Raw genomic sequence first — 18810 nt, forward strand, 5'->3', positions numbered from 1 at the left:
TAACAAAACATGCATTGCGGTCGTAAAAAGATTGCACTTCATGTAGTGTTGACCTTCGACAGCATGTGCAGACAAAGTGATAAAAAAGTGTTAACCTAGCATTAGCAACAACCTAGTAGCTAAAATAATTAGTGAGGATTCCTCCTGCATCCTCACTAATTATGGGACATAAAGAGAGCGACGTACTTGCACTCCTCATCCAGCAGGTGAAACAGCGCCGTCGGCTTCTTGCTGATGAGGTTGAGACAGCCGCTGTTGTCGATGTACTCAATGTTGTGCCAGGTGATGCCTTCAGCCCTGTACTCCTCCTGCAATGCAGCAGAAATATGGAATTGTAATAAAACTGATCTCATGTGACGAAAAGAAGTGCTGGCATTGTGAAATACAGTCTGTGTAAGTATTGGTTTCACTATAATGAAAATGCTGAATCGCCACAATGAAGACAGTTGGCACTAAAGAGCTCCATCAATCCCCCAAAAGCCAATGAGAGCTCAGAGTATGAGACCCATGTAACTGGATACACCTCAGACAGCAGGAGGAAAAGCAACAAAAACCCAGCTCAACAGCTCAAGTCGATACGAGAAAGACGTGCAAACTGTTCCTGTGGCACAGAAATCACAGAATGCAAACTCAGCAAAATATTATGACACCATAGCCTGAGCAGAACGAAGGGTTAGCGTTGTCACGCTAATCGATAGCAGTTATGAAAAAGATGCCAATGGCAGAACCAAGAGCCTGTGGATTAGTTTTCACATTACCCAACAGTATTATCAGATCTCTGTCAGCGGAGAACGTTTTTATGTTGGAAGAACAATGAATATGTTCAGTCTATGTTAATAGCCTTTCTTACCAAATGTATTTGGAATTGATCCAGAACACAAATTAAAACTAAAAGACTCAATTGTTTTTGTTTTACAGTCCCTTGGAACAGTTATTATATTTGGCAATTGAAAATTGCCAAATATAATTGCCTCTTATGAGAACTACTGTTCTCGTAAAAGTTCTTATTCCGCAACTCCTTTGTCCTAGAACTCCTCCTAGACTATTAATGCAGCACTAATGACATGTATGTCATCTCATAGGGACAATATCAAGGATGTGCAGTCGACCTTTTTTGGAGCCAAAATGTCAAGGTCAAGATCAAGGTCACGTCAAGTGTCAAAAACTAAAAAAATCTATATTTCTACAAATGTTTTTTGTACAAATTTATGCTTACATTTACAAAAAGCTCATCTCAAGTGGAGTATTTTATTTCTTTGGACCTGAAGCTGTACGACCTACCAGTAAAAAGATCGGTAGGGGTCAAAGTTCATGAAGTCACGAAAAAAAAAAAAAAAAAAAGATATACTTTTTTCCCTATAACTCAGCCACTGGTACCATTGAACAACATTTCAATGTGTGACCTTGACCTTCACTCAAGGTCATATTTAAGGTCAAGGTCAGTCTTCTGTTTTTCCTTCGCCTTGTGAATACAGGTCTCTAGTGTTATTACTAATTCACTGTCATCCTCCAAGAGTGAAACAGTTAAGCTTAGAATCCGTCAAATACAAATGGAACATAGGAATCAATGCCAATTAAAACTTTATTTATTATAGTGTAAAAAAGGCTGATTGTGTTAGTTTTTAACTAACATTTACCTGCCTAAACAATGAGGGCATTCACGTAAGTACCACTCAACATTAAAAAAAAAAAGATTTGCATTTATTTTACAAAAAATAAATATAAATATATTTCAATGTCGGCATGTTTGTATTTTTTTCAATTTTCTGAAATATTAGATTATATTCTGTGATTTTTTTTGATTACTTTAATAAGGCAAAATATACTAAATGCAAGATTTGTAATTGTTAATAATTTTAGTACTTGTGCTAATATTTGTTTCCTCTTAAAACCTTACGAATAAATCAAAAAATACTATAACGTCAAAGCAGCACACAAATATATTTTCTAATTTGTTACATGTCTGTTTGATTCTTTTAAATCCCTGACCCGGAATGTTAGTTTTGAATATGAGGTCATGCAGAATAAAAAGAAAAAATTAGCCTTAAAAAAATGTAAACAAATGAAAAGATGGGAACAACAACAGTAGTTTTAACTCTTCTGCAAGTCTGTCGTAAACATCAAATCAAATCAATCTTTCTTTATAAAAAGCACTTTTTTTACAATAAAATGCAGCTCAAAGTGCTTTTACAAAGTTAACTCATTGGCTGCCAGCCATTTTCAGAGCAGCCAACCCCATAATGTCAGGAATTTTAGATGATTTTCACTGATCTTTCAAGACCCACAGAATATTGTGTGCTATGACTATGTAAACATAGAAACCACCAAAAGAAAGATTAGACTTTCTTCTTTCATCAGGGAAAAATATTTTAATTTCCACCTTTTTCCCATTCATATATTGGTATGTGTCAATGATTCGGTACCACCAACTATTTCACTCACAAATAAATGAGAAAACGACTTTAATGGAAATTGCCGACAAAAGGGGGGTGGGCCCCTAATTGAATTACCTTTGAAACAATATATCACACAACTATGTTTCCATAAATGTGGAAATTACTGGAAATGGGGGTTGGGCTCACGAGCCTCATTTTTAAAACGAGCTCAGAGCGTCTCATCATATTCATTCATAGAGTATTCATACCAAACTGCATTCACATCTAACAAGAAGTAACAGAGAAATAGTCATTTGAAAATTGAAAATTGGGTTCTGAGCGTCGATGCGTACACATCCATAGATTATGTATTATATACCTACTAAATGTCAGCCTCATTTGTTCATGAATAACAAAGGAATAGTGATTTTAACTAGAGTACACAACAACAACAACAACAAGAACAAAGTGGGGGTGTTTTGAGTCCGGTAGCCCTGCCTAAAAAACTAGTCAGAAAAAATAAAGATATATCTTGATATTGTCAATATTGAGAAAACTCGATATATCTTGAATCACAAACACCAAAAGAGTTAACGGCCTGACGTCTAAAAAGGTCTTTTTTTTGGTGGACTTTGGTGGTCATTGAGGTCGGTGCTGATTCGTTGCTCCTTCAACAGTGACTAAGCTCTTTTCTCTGCAGGCGTAACACAGTGCAGCGTTCTGGGTTTAGTTTGGCTGAACATCCTGGAGCAGAGGTGAGGGAGGCATGTGTGCACAAAAGAACCCTCTCCTGTTATCTCTGTGTGTTTTGTTTTTTCTCCCTCCTCAGCACTCGCTGTCTGTCTAACTATGACAGCGGCATGTTTTCACAGAGCACACCAGACTGCTGCAAAGAGGTTACAAATGAAATAAGAGACCATAATTCATCAATCACCCCTTCAATCCCAGTGAGCTGCTGGTGCAAATCCTGCTTTACACCAAAGATGGTAACACACAAACGTAGAGATATACGTTTAGATGCTAAAATTGTTCTTTAGTTTGAAAGAACCCTAAAACCCTACTCGCTTGAATCTGAGATCAAAAATCCATGAATTGAACTGATTTTTACCTGACATTATATTCATAAATCCATCATTCAATGTATTTAAACAAAATAATCACAATAAAGGAAAGTAAATAAACATTCCCTACCTGTTCCAGTTTGAAGATGTGTTGGTTAAAGTAATGCTGGAGTCGTTCGTTGGCAAAGTTGATGCAAAACTGCTCAAAGCTGTTGTTCTCGTAATCCTCAAAGCCGAAAATATCCAAAACTCCTATGGAGAGAATCTGTAAAGGAAAAAAACACAAACATCACAGGTTTACACATTAAATACATTATAGCCTTTAAAAAACTGTTATGATGAAAGACAATCTTTTTTTTTTTGCTTTCTCAACAACTACCGTGTCCCTCTATCAAGATTGATCATTTCATAAATCAATAATATTCACCGTCTGATGGGAGGCGTGGACTCAAATAATGACTTTAATCATGAAATGGGCAGTAAAAACTGTTTTTAGACTTAATTAAATACTGAAATGTTTATTTCTCTCAGAGGGCTTGTTGTCTTCTCTCTGTGTTGAATAAAACACACAAAAGCCTTCATCTGTAAATAGGAACATTAACTTTAATTCACTAAGATCTAAAATAAAAGGTGGTAAACCAGTTGCGTTCCTAAACACTTTGGTGACTCAGTTTCTTCACCTGCTGTGAGGAATTCACTAAGAATGCAGCAATGATTAGTGCACGTGCAGAACTGGTGGAGACTGCGTTTTGTACGTGTCGTGTTGAACATGGAGCGTGAAGGAGAGCTGAGTGCGCAGAAGCGAAAAAATACACAACAAGAAAACTGCCTGTTCTTTTTTACGTGGTACCATCTTTAACAAGCGTACGGGAATGATGCCCGGAGGAGAAGCAGCCTCCGGCCATGGAGAGTGCGGATCTCTGCTGTGCCTCACCTCCCAGCCACGGTGTGGAGACGAAACAGGAAAGGTTTTAACACGTTCTTAAAATTGTGAATTAATTCATCCCTCGGTCGTCTCCTCACAAATATCACGCAAAAAGCTTTGACAGTTACCACCTGGTTGTGGGCCGTGCTAAATTCCTACGGAAAAACAATGAGTCAGCAATGAAATCTAGCTTTGATTAATTGTATTGCTTCCCCTGCATTCATTTATTTGCATGTCATCCTCCCATTTTTTTGCTCGCCTTGTGAGCTCCGCCTACTATACATATTCATTAGAGGGAAACACGCTAAATAGTTTGAGAGCGCATTGTTTCGCGCAGCAGCCGCGCACTCCTGATTCTCTAGGGTTTGTACGGCTTATTAGTGCGTGGAGTGATGTTTACAGACGTTTTAATACCCCTAACCTTTAGTGAATCCGCCCCTCGGTGTAGCCTTAATGACGCACTACAATCAACACACGTGTGACATCACAGATTTTGCCAAATAAAAGCAGATTATCTCACAGTCAAATGCCAATTATTATGATGCTTAAAAGATCCTTTTAGCCCAGAATTTACTATAATCTAAAAAACAGAAAATAAACATGTCGTATCTCGTCCAATAGTGATGTACATGTACACATATGGACAAGCATGTGCGCACACACACACACACATGCACACGTACACACAACCACAAGCAGTAAACTGAGCCTGGGGACACTTGATGCCATCTGCCCAAATGTTACACACGCACACACGCATACACACACACATACACAAATGCATGCATACACACATGCAATCCAATTTTCTAATTCTTCAGATGCCCCTAAGGGAAATGACAGAGCAGCTGCCAAAACATATACACACACTATCACACATATTTACACACGCACACACACATACAGACAACAGTGCACAGTTTTATAGAAATACAGGGCCATGCTGAGGGGCGGGGTTGTTCACAAATGGCACAGTGTGATACATCATGTCAGTAGGTTCCCAACCTTTTTAGGGTCGTGACCCTATTTTGATATCTGGCGACCCCAGAGACTTTTTTTCTCTTTCCAGAACTAGTTTTTGATCACGTTTGTTATATTGTGTTACAAATACAACGTAGCCAGGATTAGTGCACAAAATGACAAAGTGCGCCACCTAAAATGATCAGATTGGTCATTATTGTAAATGCTGCTTTGCATGTTGATATTGTGGCCCTGAAATCAGACAATCACATTGTTATGATCAGAACACAAGTAAATAAAATCTTTAATTTAAATCTTAATATACAGTATGCATTAATGGAGTAACAACAAGCAGCTAAACTTATTGACAGAAATATCCTTGTTTTATCAACACCTGTGTAAATGTTAACTGTTACTTAGACTAAAACAGCAATAATGAACAATTTGGTCAAGGGATAGGAAAATACTGTATATAGACATTACTTTTCACAAACACTAATATGACAACATAAAAGGTGTAATTACTATTTAACATGCTTGATATAACGTGGATTTGTTGTGAGACGTTTGTCAGTTACATTCAATTTTTTTGTGTAAAATAGGCTAAATTAAAGTTTAGTTCAATGGAATCTGTTTATTAAATGATAGGTAAAGTCGTAATTATCATCAGACTATCAGTTGGATACTGTGTTTGTTTATCTAACTATCGATACTATAAAACAAGGAACCTCTGCCTGAGTCTGTGTGTGAGAGTGTGTGTGTGTGTGTGCGTGTGTTCCTCAAACATCTCTGTGAATCGGGCTCCTGACCTGAGACTTTCAACATGGCTGCTGCTTGGTTCAAGGGTGTGCAACATTGGATTTGTTTGGATTACAATGATACCGTTCCTCAATGATTTCATAAAAATTTATTAAATGCAGCTTTGCAGAACAGCTCAATGTTGACAGGTAGTCATGGTAACTCAGGATAAGTAGAAAGCTGCGTAGAATCTACAGGAGTGACTGCACAAAGGGCTTTTAAAAACAACTAAAGTGAGTCTAATATCCTGAAAAAAAAACATCCCGTAAATTTTGACCAGCAGGTGTCCTCAGCGAGCAACGTTTGTAACTAAGGTGAGAAAATTGTGTGTGTGTGTGTGTGTGTAATTCAGAATTAAATTTGCATCAGGAATTAAGTGTTTGCAAGGTCAGTTTAAAGAGGATTTAACTTTTATTCTGCATTAAAGAGGAATTAAAGCTTCCATGTAAACCATCCATGAAAATCCACTTTTCTATAGCCAGACATACTGTATTTCCTACAGGCACTGCATTAGTTATATAAATAAACAATGTGTAAGTATGAATGTGTAAGTGTGAATGTGGTCATTTCCTACCTTAGAGTTGTCCTCTAGGTCTCTGTTGTTCAACAGGGCATGGTTGGTCCTGAACACGATCCAGTCAAACAGTGCGCTGTACAGAGACTTGGCCATGGAGTCCCTCACTGTACCCGCCTACACACACACGCACACGCACACGCACACGCACACGCACACAGAAATAGGTTGGTTTCATTCATTTAAAAACATATGGATTTCATCATTTGGAGCAGGAGCCAGAACTGTAAATGTCATCAATGATTCCTGACAGAAGTAACTCCTTTTTAATCCTGACTAGGGATGCAACGATTCACTCAACTCCCGATACGGTACGATTCACGATACTGGGTTCACGATACGATTCTCTGATTTATGATTTATTTTACAAAATGGGACTGTAGACAATTTTTTTTTGGGGAAAAAAACTAGAAAATATTGTACTATTTTCCTTTTATTTTTCATTGTCAAAAGAATTCCTTGATAAACTATTCAAAACAATGCAATTTAACTAAAAATAAATCTTGAATGAAATAAATAAAGGAATAATAGAAATGAAAATGAAGCTTATTAATTTAAATTCTGGTTCTATAATAAACAATGCAAAACTGCATAATAGTTCTTTTTCTTTTAAAAGTACAACTGAAAATGTATTTTGTGCCTTACCAAATGGACTTAAAAAAAAAAAACCGTGATTACACTGATTTACACCATATTTGTTTGGACCAGCAGAGGGCGCTGGTAACACAGTGGTCGGTTGGCATGCAGATATCTTGCAGTGAAGAAGAGAAGCTATGCTAGCAGACAGAGCTAATAGAAAAACGTGACTTTTACAAATATTCAAGTAATATTACAGATATTCTTTCGGTGCTAAAGGGGTAATGAATCATTTATTAACATATTTAAGAGTAGAAGGCGGCCAGAAAGAAAGTATTAGCAGACTCCGCCCGCCGCCTACACTTGTGGATAAAAAAAGTACTGCGATTCAATTTTCAGAAAATCGATATCAACCGTGATACCTATGAATCGATTTTTAACTGCCTTACGATTAATCGTTACATCACTAATCCTGACCCATTTTTCCACAGAGTAGCACACGTCCAGTTTATGCTATAGGAGTTAATATTTTAACTACAGTATGTTTTAATGAAAACACACTCCCTAACCAGCTGACCTGATATGTTTTATTATGACACCAAACATCTGGTGGATGTAATAAAAGGCAACTGCACTGGCTGGAGAGGCTGCCTGGATGAGAGATTTACGTCTTTACTTAGTTTTTAAAGCTTCTTTGTCATGCAGGTAATTCAGGCAGTTCTAACAGAGACATAGAGTTTAAACAATTATCAATCACTGCTGAGCATTAAAGAGAATAATATTTAAAAGCATTTTAAGTGATTAACAGTAGTTCCTTTATTTCTAAATGTCAAAGAATTACGTACAACCTCTTATCAGGCCATCCAAGCTATTTGTTATTTGTAAAAACAGCAGAAGATGTAGGTTCTTCTAATCATTGGATTTAGGCTAAAAAACTGGATGGAATAAAAGGGTTTGCGTCTGATTTAACGTCTACATCCTTTTTCTAGACCTCTTTACAATTAAAATGCACATTTAAACACTATTTTAATTTCATTAAGTCAGCACAATCTATTGTTTTTATTATGACCAACAATCTCACTGCAGTTAGTAAAAGTGTACAGTATATTAACCAGTACATTGTTTATATTGGGAGAGTACAGAGGGTTGATTATCATGACTGGAGCAACCCTATGATCTACACACAGCCGTTTCTGGCTATAGACACACTATGGAACTAAGCGGAATCATTACCCTCATCTGTGAAAAATGAAATGTAATTCTATTTATCGCTAATATGCTTCAAAATAAACATAGGGTTATGAAAATCAAATAAACAACTACTATAAACTGTAGTTACTGTTTTTTTGATGCATAATTAAATCAAAATCAGACTCAAAAATTGTGCACTAAGTAAGAACTCTCTTGATGTAGTTTTGTCTAACTGGGGGGCCCCCTAACTGCAAATTACATTGGGCCCCCACAAAGCTAGAAACAGCTTTAGATTTACAGTACATTGTAGCACGATAGGAATAATTCATTTTATTAAAAAGCGCCTTTCAGGCCACACAAGGACACTTTACAGTAAAAACAGAATAATAAAAAGCATGACACACAGTTATCTGAAACAAGTAAAATAACACAAGGCTAAGCTAACTAGGAGCTAGTTCTACCCAATGTTGCCAGATTAGGTTTTTATTTTATTTTAAAAGGAGTTTAGACTAACGTAGGGTGACCATATTTTTAAAATCCAAAACCGGGACAGTAATTTAACCAAATAAACTATTTGCATACGCTTTTATTTGTAATGAAAAAGGTCACAAATTACAAAACAAAAAAAAAGTAAAATTGTTTTGAATTAAAAAAAAATATATTTTTCTTTTTGGCATGGTGAAGGAAAAAGCATGAGAGGAAGCAAATTAGTAATATATTGTCAATGCCATCGACCAATCAGCATCGAGTTGTAAATGCATGGAAGACTTTTGAGCTTTTTAATTGGTTTATATTGAAGGCGTTACTATGGCAACGGCTGTGATTGACAGCTCACTGTCCACAGAGATCACGTTTTTAAGCAAAATGCGCTGCTGCTTTCAGGCTGTCAGCAGCAACAGACGTCAATTTTTTTAAAAAATGGGAAAAACAGGACTGATCTGTGAAAAAACCAGGACAAATCAATGGTTTGGGGGAAATCCACCGGGACACAACTCTAAAAACTGGGGCTGTCCCGGGTAAATCAGGAAGTTTGGTCACCATATGCTAGCTCTAACTAATATTACCAGATATTTTAAAAGGACTTTAGACTAATGCTCTTGTTTAGTGTTAGTTAAGTTTAAAAGCAGTTTTTTAATCGAGCGATTGCGTTTCTTACAATGACACAAAATGTGTTGTCAAATAAAATTTCTTTAGCTCGTTTCAGGACCAAGTCTTTAAGGTTTTGGCTTTGAAGCTAAGCTAGCTGGGTGCTCGCTACATAGTCGTCAGACAAAGCTTTACTTAACACGCTAGCACAAAACTGACCATAAATTCCAAATGAAAATAAAAGAATCATTAGCTTGAGGTTTTTACAAGTATACAGTGCCTGTGCTGCTGTAATACAAGCCTTGAAAAGCATCAATAAGAGCACTATTGGCTGGTAGGTATAGATACATTATTATACCATCAGTTGCTTTGTACGCTAGGCTAACACTTTTCCTTCCAAGCCTTCTCACAGCGGCTCCACTAGTGCTTGGTGTGAAGTTTTAGTTAGGAGCCAAAGTCTTAAAAAGCCTCCAGAACTGTTTGGACAAACTTTTTATGGATAATTCTCCATTCCATAAAAACACCACTGTTAGTTGACGCCATTATTACGACCTCAGGAAGCCAAACAGCAGTTTAGCACTCTCTCTTTAGACGTGATTAACGTGGAGCTAAGCTAACGTAAGCAGTAGCCTACTGACTTGGACTCCAAAGCTAGTTTTTTGGCAACTGGAGGTGTTGGGAATGAATGGAAAGTGGAACAACAAAGCAAATGATCTGCTTCAACTGGGTCACATGGTTTGATTCCAGATACCTTGCAATAGTTATTCATGGCACCAGACACCTATAACTGTAAATAATAAGTAAGAAAATCAAAGATAGAATTGTTCATAGATGAATGGAAAACACAAAGAAACAGAGGTAATAATAATACAGCTTTTACATGATTGGCTCATGGATAGAATTCAAAAACAAGAAAAAACTTTTGGTATAATTGTTCCCTTTGAATTAGAGTGCTAATCCGACAAGCATTAAGTATTAGCGCTGGGCAATATATCGTGATTCAAAATATATTGAGTTTTCTACTTTGGCGATATAGAAAATGACAATATTGTCTATATCGACATATGAATAATTGTTTTTTTTTTATTAATTGTTTATTATTTATACAATCACACAACACAAATCAAATCATACAAGTATTTAACATTATTCATAGAGTGCAGTCAAACAACGTTCTTCTTTATCATTTTAACATATTTCTGAGTTATACAATTTTATAGCTATTTTGTATTAAAATACTCGTTTTAAGAGTCGCTGCTTTCGTTAAACAAGCCACACTACAGAACTCACTCACATGTGCTGTCCCTTAGAAGAGAAAAAGACTAAAGTGCAGCTGTTTGTTAATAAAAAGTGGCATTTTTCATCAGCAAATTTAACCCAGAATTGTCTTTCTGGTGAGACTTAATTGAGTTGAAAATATCAAGATTAATATCATATACAGTATATCACCATTTTCAGAAAAAAATATCAAGATATGAGTTTTGGTCCATATTGCAAAGCCCTATTAAGTGTCCATGCTTAATGACATATATACTGATCCCCATCCATACTGTGGAATTCCGTTATTAGCAGTTAAAATAAATAATTAAAATGAACGTCTTGTGAGTATAAAGTAGTAATTTTGCAGAGCTTTGCTGCGTAACCCTCTACTGCAGACAGAGCCACCTCAGTCCACCTGAACGTTGTGAGAAAGCAGAACTTCATTTTTAAAAAGCTGTCTCTTCTCTCCTGAATTATTGACTATTGGGATAATTTTAGCCACTGTGCGTGAGTCGTCCCACATTCACTTATGTAACATTGTTGTGAATAATCTAAAAGTTCAGGAAGAAACGCAGCCAAATACTCCAATTGGCAGATTCAATGAGAACATTTGACACGCTCACTGAGTATGTCATTTAATTATTTAAACACAGAGACCAGTAGGCAGCAAAAAAGGCACGATAGCAGTAGTAAAAGAACGTTTTACTGGAGGGCCACCCATGCAGAGATCTGCCAGAATAATTAGCAGGGCTTTATCGTGGGCTTCTGTAAACCCTCAGTCATGGTGGTTAAAGCAGGTCTTAGCTGGTGTTTGTGATTAGAGGGGCTCTGGGAGGGCAGGGCTGTTGTACGCTTCATTTCCATGTTCATGTCATGCCTCTTCTTGAAAACCACAGGAGGTGTGAAACACTGACATGAGTTCATACTGCACGTGACCCACCAGTTTTATCACTGCAGGAGAAGAAATGCTGCCTTTCTACTAAACAAAACACACAATCTGCATATGCTTGTAATTAAAGTTTACTTACTTGTCTCTGTATTGACCATAAGTGCATCCTTATGTGTTCAGTGTTTGCAAGAAGCTTTACAAAAAACAGGAGCCTGTACTATGAAGCTAGATAATTATATCCTGGATTTATCTACGTTAACTTCACCAAACCAAACATTCTCCATCAGACAGAATACATTGATTAATTAATTAACTTATCGGTCTGAAAGCGTCCGATACACACACACACACTTTATCAGCTGACTTATTTTACTTTATCAGATATAAATCTATATATTTCCTAAATGATGTCATCAGTAAATGAAAGGACTGCATCGATGTGTAAATATTCTCTCTCACACAGAGACGTGTTTTCAATGATCCTCCTGTTATTGGACAGGTTGTTTTCTAAGAGAACTGATTGGTCAGGAGGCGGAGCTTTAGTACTCGCTCAGATCTTATCCAGAACAAAACCTGGTCCCGAACAGGTTAGTCGTTCAGCCTAAGTTACCATGGTGATTTAGCTCTGTAAGACATTAGCCAGCTTTGTAGGACAGGACACACTCATTAAATCTCAGAAGTTGAAGTGCGATAAGAGGAAATCAAGGTTTGTGGTACAGGACCTTAATGTATTCACACTGTATACAGTAGGGATGGTCAACACTATCATAGCGGGGGCCACAAAAATATGATTGAAACTTATCTGAGGGCCACATTATGTCAGAATTTAGAATAATGATTGATCTGAACATTAATACAGGGGTCTTCTTTTCCCTTATTTATCTGTGGTTTTATTGTTTATTTTATTGTTATTTTTTTTGTTCATTTTCTGCATTTATGTTGATGTGTGCCTTTTTGGGGTTACCTTCTGTATTTTTTTTGTTGTTTTCTGTATTTTCCTGTCATTTTGTGCAATTTTGTTGACAGTTTGTGTGTCTTTGGAGCTATTCTGCAATGTGTTGTTGTTTTTTGTGCATTTTTGTAGTCATTTTGTTTGTTTAAGTGGTTGTTGTGTCTGTCTCTGTTGTCATTTTGTGTATTTTAAGATTTTTTGTGTGTGTTTTTGTGCATTTTGCTGTCGATTTGTGTGTTTTTGGGAGTTATTTTGTGTATTATGTTGGGCTTTACATTCCTTCAAACTTCTTGTATTACAATTTTTGAGGATTTATTTTGTGGGTGCACAAAATTAGACTGAGGACCACATGTTGCCCATGTCTGCCGTACAGTGTGAGTAAATGTGCTTCACACACACACACCTATGTGCAAAAATCACAAACACACACTCCCTCTTCCCTGTGTGACTTTATCAAACAGGGAAGAGGATGTTGAGGAGTCAGGTTTTAAGATTGTTGGTGTGGCTTTGTTATGACAGGCACGGGTATAAACGTGTGTGTGGTTACACACATCCAACATACACACACACACATGCTGGTATGTAGATCTGCTCTCGCTAGGTTTAAATCAGTGCATTACAGCTATAAATATTATATTTACCACCACCAAGAAAGTTATCTTTTCACCTGCGTTTGTCTGTTAGCAGGATTATGCCAAAGGTACTTAAAGCTGCAGTATGTAAGTTGTTTTATTTTTTTGGAATCATTTGGTCAAAAATCTATAATAATATTTGAGCATATTGTAATCCAAGGTTCTTTGAGTGGAAAGTGAATCTCTGAACTTGTGTGTGTACTGTACATTTTATACAATGCACTTTTATACTGATGAACTTTTATACTGATGAACCTTTTATTGTGACAGACTTTTACCATACCATAACTGTGTCTGTTCTGGTTTGAATCTTTAAGTGTACTTGAATGTTGTGTGGGGGCATTTGCAATGTTGTTGTACTTTGTACAATGACTCTGGAAAATGCCATTTATAAATCCAGGAGCGTGACGCTGGATGTCAGCCAATCAGAGATCTTTCTACAAACACGTGTGCTCCGTGGGCTGTTTTGGGCGTTTCTATTGGCTGCTCGACGGAACTCAGGCATGTACACAAACCAAGTGAAATGATGGACGTTGCGGCAGAAGTTTCCATGGCAACATTACGCAGTTACACGGCAAATCAAGCGGAAAAAGGAAGACCAATGTGGAGAAGCAACAGTTTAAAGGCACAGACATAGTCAAGAGGAACGGACTGCTTTGCGTCCTCGAGGATTTTTCGTGACTGTGCAGGGTCCACGGCACACACTGGTGTCAGATAGAGAGTGAGAACAGACGGGATACATCGCGTGTAAACCTAAGAGAAGCTTATCCAAGGTGAATTAATTTTACAGTCTAGAAGCAGAGTGGTGGTTTACTCTGCCCTGAGCAGCAGCTGACTCTGTGAGCTCTCTGGCTGGAGAGAGGATTCTACATACTGCAGCTTTATCAGACTTTGACAACATTTTAACCAAAGATAGACCTCACGCCATGGAAGATTTCGTGAAAATTTGGAGAAGATCTGGAGCTGCGTAAACACCTTGATATGTACAAAATGTAAAGAGCCCACCGTGGAACAAATAGCACGATTAGCTTTAAATTATTTCATGGTCTCACAAGCAGTTGTGAATAAAATAGGGCTGAGTTAAGGATTTAGGATTTCACATTGAAATATGACTTAATTTGTTGAAATAACACTGACTCCACAGTAACTGAAACACTTTTAAAATGTGGTGAGTATGTTTATCTGTAGAATCCAAGTTAAAATGTCAATAAAAGTGTAAACGAGTCGTCTGCTTTTAGACGTATCAGCCAAAATAAACAACAGGCTACAAACCTAGTCGAGCACTTTCTGACAGCTAAAAACAAAAACACGCTCATACCCGTTTCCTGCCTTTTCTTTACTGATGTTCTTTCTTTTTTTTTTTTTTTTTTTTTTTTTTTTTTTTTTTTTTTTTTTTTTTCCATAAAACAGGTATTTGGGAACAACCTGTCTGTGGTTGAGCCCAGTATGAGTGTTATCCCACAGCCCAAGGCCAGTGCATCCATGACAAATGTATTTCCAAGAACCGCCACTGCAAAACCCACGAGCCGCCCCCGGGCCCCGGAAGCAGCCAGGCCAGCAGCAAGAGCGGGCAACCCGGGGGCCCCCGGCGACCACCACACGGCCAAGCAGCCCCCCGAACGCCCCCAAGATCCCAAACCGAGAGGCAACCATCGCCCCCCCCATACACACCCGAGAAAGCCCCAAGGAGCCAAGGACCCAGCGCACCACGCCACCAATCCAACCCCCAACCCCCAGACCCCCCACCCCATCCCCCCTCACCCCCCCACACCCCCGCGCCCAACCCCCTGAGGGGAGGGCCCAGAGAGCTCCCCGCCCGAGACCCCAGCGGAGGAGCCGAAGCCCACGCCCAGCAGACGACCAGAGCCACGCCGAACGGGCAGCCGGCGGGCACCCGCCGCCGGGCCCAGAGCCAGCAGGGACCCGACCCCAGGCCAGAGGGACCCGGAATGAACGCAGCACCAGGAGCAGCCCGCCCAGGGAGGACGACCACACCCCAAGCCGCATAAGGCACCAGGGGGCCGCCGGGAGTCTCCCCGTCGGCCCCCAGGCACCCCAACCTAGCCCCCCATGGCGCCCCAAATCACCTATTGTTGATGTCGCCCGCGCCACGGGCTTTAGTTTTTTTATTTATTTATTTTTTTTTTTTAAAAGCCAGGGCCCCCTCCAAGGGCCAAGCCAGACCGCCTTGTGCATCCCCAGCACCCTGCCTCATGGGGCACTGCCCAAGCAGGGGCCGTACCATTAGGTATGCAAGGGCGCGGCACGCGGCACCCGCCCCGAAAGACCCCCGCCAGGACCGGCCCGGCCAGCCAGCCAATCACCCCGGGCCCCAGGAGCACCCCCCGGGACCAGGGCCCCCCAAGGGCAAGTCCCCGGGCCAAGCCCCCCGGGACGCACCCCCCACCCCCGCCCAGGACCCGGCCACAGCCCAGCAGGACCGCACAGCCCCGGACAGCCCAAGGCCAGCAGCCCAGGGCCCGCCGCCCCCCGGGCAGCGCCAGCCACGGAGCAGCGCCACCCACCGGCCCGCGAGCAACCGGCGATCCCCACCGCGGGGACGGAGGCACCCCAAAGGCACACATCAAGTGCGGAACCGCAGCCCCGAGCCAAAGATGCCCCGGACCCACCCACCAGTCCGCAGATGGCAGGACAGACCCACCAGGCGGCCGACAGCAACCTCCACCACCGGAACAGCTAGCGCCGCCCCCCAGTAAACAGCATCGCTCCGAGGCACCTAGCAACCCCGCCCCAACCCCGGTGAGGACACCAGCACACCCCCAGCACACCCACCCCCCAAACCGGCGAGGCAGGCCGCCCCAGGCCCGCACACCGCGGGGCCCGCCCCCAAGGCCACCAGCCGACGAAACAAGCACCAAGCCTCACCCAAGGGGAGGAAGCGTCCCCGCGCTCCACCAGGCCGACACCGCCCGGAAAGACCCCGCAAGGAGAGACCCCAGCAAAGCCCCCCCGAGACCCACCGCCACGCCCGACCACACCATCCTGATGTATTTTCACTCTATGTAGTGGCCCAGCCACCAACAGAGGGGCCAGGCCCCCACCGGAGAGGCCCAAATATGTGAGCCAACCCACCACCCTGTTATGGTGCCTCTCCATTCCCCAATGGAGAGGCACTTCCCTATCCCCTGTGTGAGTGTGTGTGTTCAGTGAATGTATGGGGTGTAATTAAAAGAAGGGGGATGGAGGGGAGCGGTGCTCCCCATCCTACCTCTGTGGATATACGTGTATGTGGTGTAATAGGCCGGAGGGTGTAAGTGAGGGTACACCCTCCGGGGGGTGGCATGTTGAGGTGTGATTAAAATTGGAGGGATTAGTAGGGTAACTAGAGGTGGGAGTGCCGCCCCCACGCCACTACACAGTGACACAGGTGGCGGCCCCCTCCACCCCCAGTCCCACCATCCAGCCCCCCAAGGGTTGGGTATGGGTGTGTGGTGCATATTGTGAATGGGCCAGACCAGCTGGGAGTGAGGTGAAGTGTACATGTAGGAGGACTGTCCGGTGCGAGCCGGGCCCGTCCGCGTGGCGGGCCACGCGAGATGGTAGATGGTGCAGACGGGCAAGCGGCACTGTGGGCCCCGGAGCAGCAAAGCCGGAGACCCCCCCCACGGCACCCCCCAGACTGCGACGGCCCCGCGGAGCACAGCGGCACCCCCCACCCCCGGGCGCAGCCAGGCACCAACCCCGTCCCCCGGTGCCCCAGGGAGCGACCCCCGCCGCACGCCGGCCCAGAGCGACGCCCCCCCGCCGCCAAGGAGAGCGGCCGAGCAGGGGGGAGGCCCGTGCCCGCACCAGGGCCAGCACAGGCCCACCCGGCGCCACGACACAACACCCTCCACCGGAAGGCGGCCCCGGCCCCCCCGACGAAAGAGGACACCATCCACCGCCAAGCAGGGCCACCCCGCCAGCCACGGACCGGCAAGCCCGAGTACCGAAGCACCCCCAGCCCGGTACCGCCATCCCACACCAACGGCGCCAGAAGAGCCCCCCCCCCCCACGGAGGGGACCCCCGACGACCCACGCACCGGCACGAGACACCCCCCCGACGCCAGCGCACCCCGGACGACTGATGTTCTTTCTTTTTTCTGATTTATATTTCTTTTTTTTTTAAATCACTGTTTTGCTATTGTTGTTTTAACTTGTAAAGTGTCTTTGAGTTTCATGAAAAGCGCTTTTAAACAAAATTAATTGTTATTATTATAATTATTATTATTAGATGGCAGAACCTGCAACCAAGCAAACTTGAAGCACTTCTTGCACTTTTCCAAGTCTAAATTATTGCTTATGTTGTACGTCGCCTTGGAAAAAAGATTATTATATAATACATACACATTTATATTATACTGTATATATTTCCGTGAGTCAAAGTTTTAACTCTAGCATCATTTTTGCAAAATGAAGAAGTAAAAAAGTCTACTCTAATGAAGAAAATCAGCCCTACGCAGTGTTTTCCTTCTCTGTGAGTACTGTATACAGTTTGGGGGATTTCCTCTGATACTGTTGCACTTTCTTATCTTTGCCTCCCATGTTGAATGAGGACAAGCTAAATCTCTCCAGCTACTTTTGCCTCCTGTTTTATTTTTCAAGATAAGGCCAGTGGGGGGAGCTTTTGATGCCGTAAAGAAACGACTTCATGGTAACGACAAGCCCTCAGTCATGATAAGGCTTTTTCCTCTGCAAGTTTAACTTACACAGCTGGGTCAGAAAATAGTGCACGTCAGGGTGGAAACAAATAGACTCAACCAGGATCTAATTTCAGGCCGGTGAACTGTATATTCCAGAAAAGGCTGCACATTCCTTAGAGAAAACCACATGACTGGATCCGTGGGGGTGTGAGAGAGTTAGGAGCAACTATTGTTGAGCCAAACAGCCAATGAACAACTTATCTATGCATACTAACATTTCCTTCCTACAATAAAAGCCCCTGTAGTTAAAAAAAACACAAAAAACTGGAGTAGGATCAGTTCTACCCAAAGCCAGGAAAAGCTTAGGTGATAAATTCAGTAAACTCACAGCATCACTGCAGTGAAATATATCAGGGTCAGCAGGAGAAAACTATCAGGAAACAGTTCTGCAAGGGATGGGGTTAAAGCAGACATAGGCAACTGGTGGCCCGGGGGCCACATGCGGTCCTCGGTCTAATTTTATGTGCCCCCCAAAGTAAACGTACAAAACAACAGAAAAATACACAAAATAAAAGCAAGAATACATTAAAAAAATACAAAGAATTACCAAATTGCAGGAAAATACAGTGAAAGCAAGAACTACACAGAAAATACTCCAAAAACACACAAAACTACTGCAAAAATGAACAAAACGACAACAGTAATACACAAAATTACACCAAATAACAAAACAACTACAAAATCACTCAAAAAAATATACAAAAGTTACAACAAAGACAAGAAAAACACAAAAAGTTACTCCGCAAACCCACAATACTACCAAACAAGAAAAAACAACAACAGAAATACACAAAAGTTACTCCAAAATAACCTGCAAAATGACAATAC

The 18810-nt window shown here is 41.4% G+C and overlaps 1 protein-coding gene across 8 annotated transcripts in view; it reads right to left on the reverse strand.

The window, feature by feature from the left end:
• LOC114464702 (unconventional myosin-IXa-like) overlaps window positions 1-18810 on the reverse strand; it is a 175644-nt gene that overhangs the window by 49691 nt on the left and 107143 nt on the right. For all 8 annotated transcript variants that reach the window (XM_028449176.1, XM_028449175.1, XM_028449179.1 and 5 more), the window contains 3 exons: window positions 6694-6810; window positions 3567-3701; window positions 187-308 (listed from right to left, as the gene is read on the reverse strand). In XM_028449176.1, the coding sequence (XP_028304977.1) occupies window positions 187-308; window positions 3567-3701; window positions 6694-6810 (374 nt within the window). The remainder of the gene's footprint in view (window positions 1-186; window positions 309-3566; window positions 3702-6693; window positions 6811-18810) is intronic.

This window comes from Gouania willdenowi, chromosome 6 (assembly GCF_900634775.1).
Source record: "Gouania willdenowi chromosome 6, fGouWil2.1, whole genome shotgun sequence".
NCBI classification, from domain to species: domain Eukaryota; kingdom Metazoa; phylum Chordata; class Actinopteri; order Blenniiformes; family Gobiesocidae; genus Gouania; species Gouania willdenowi.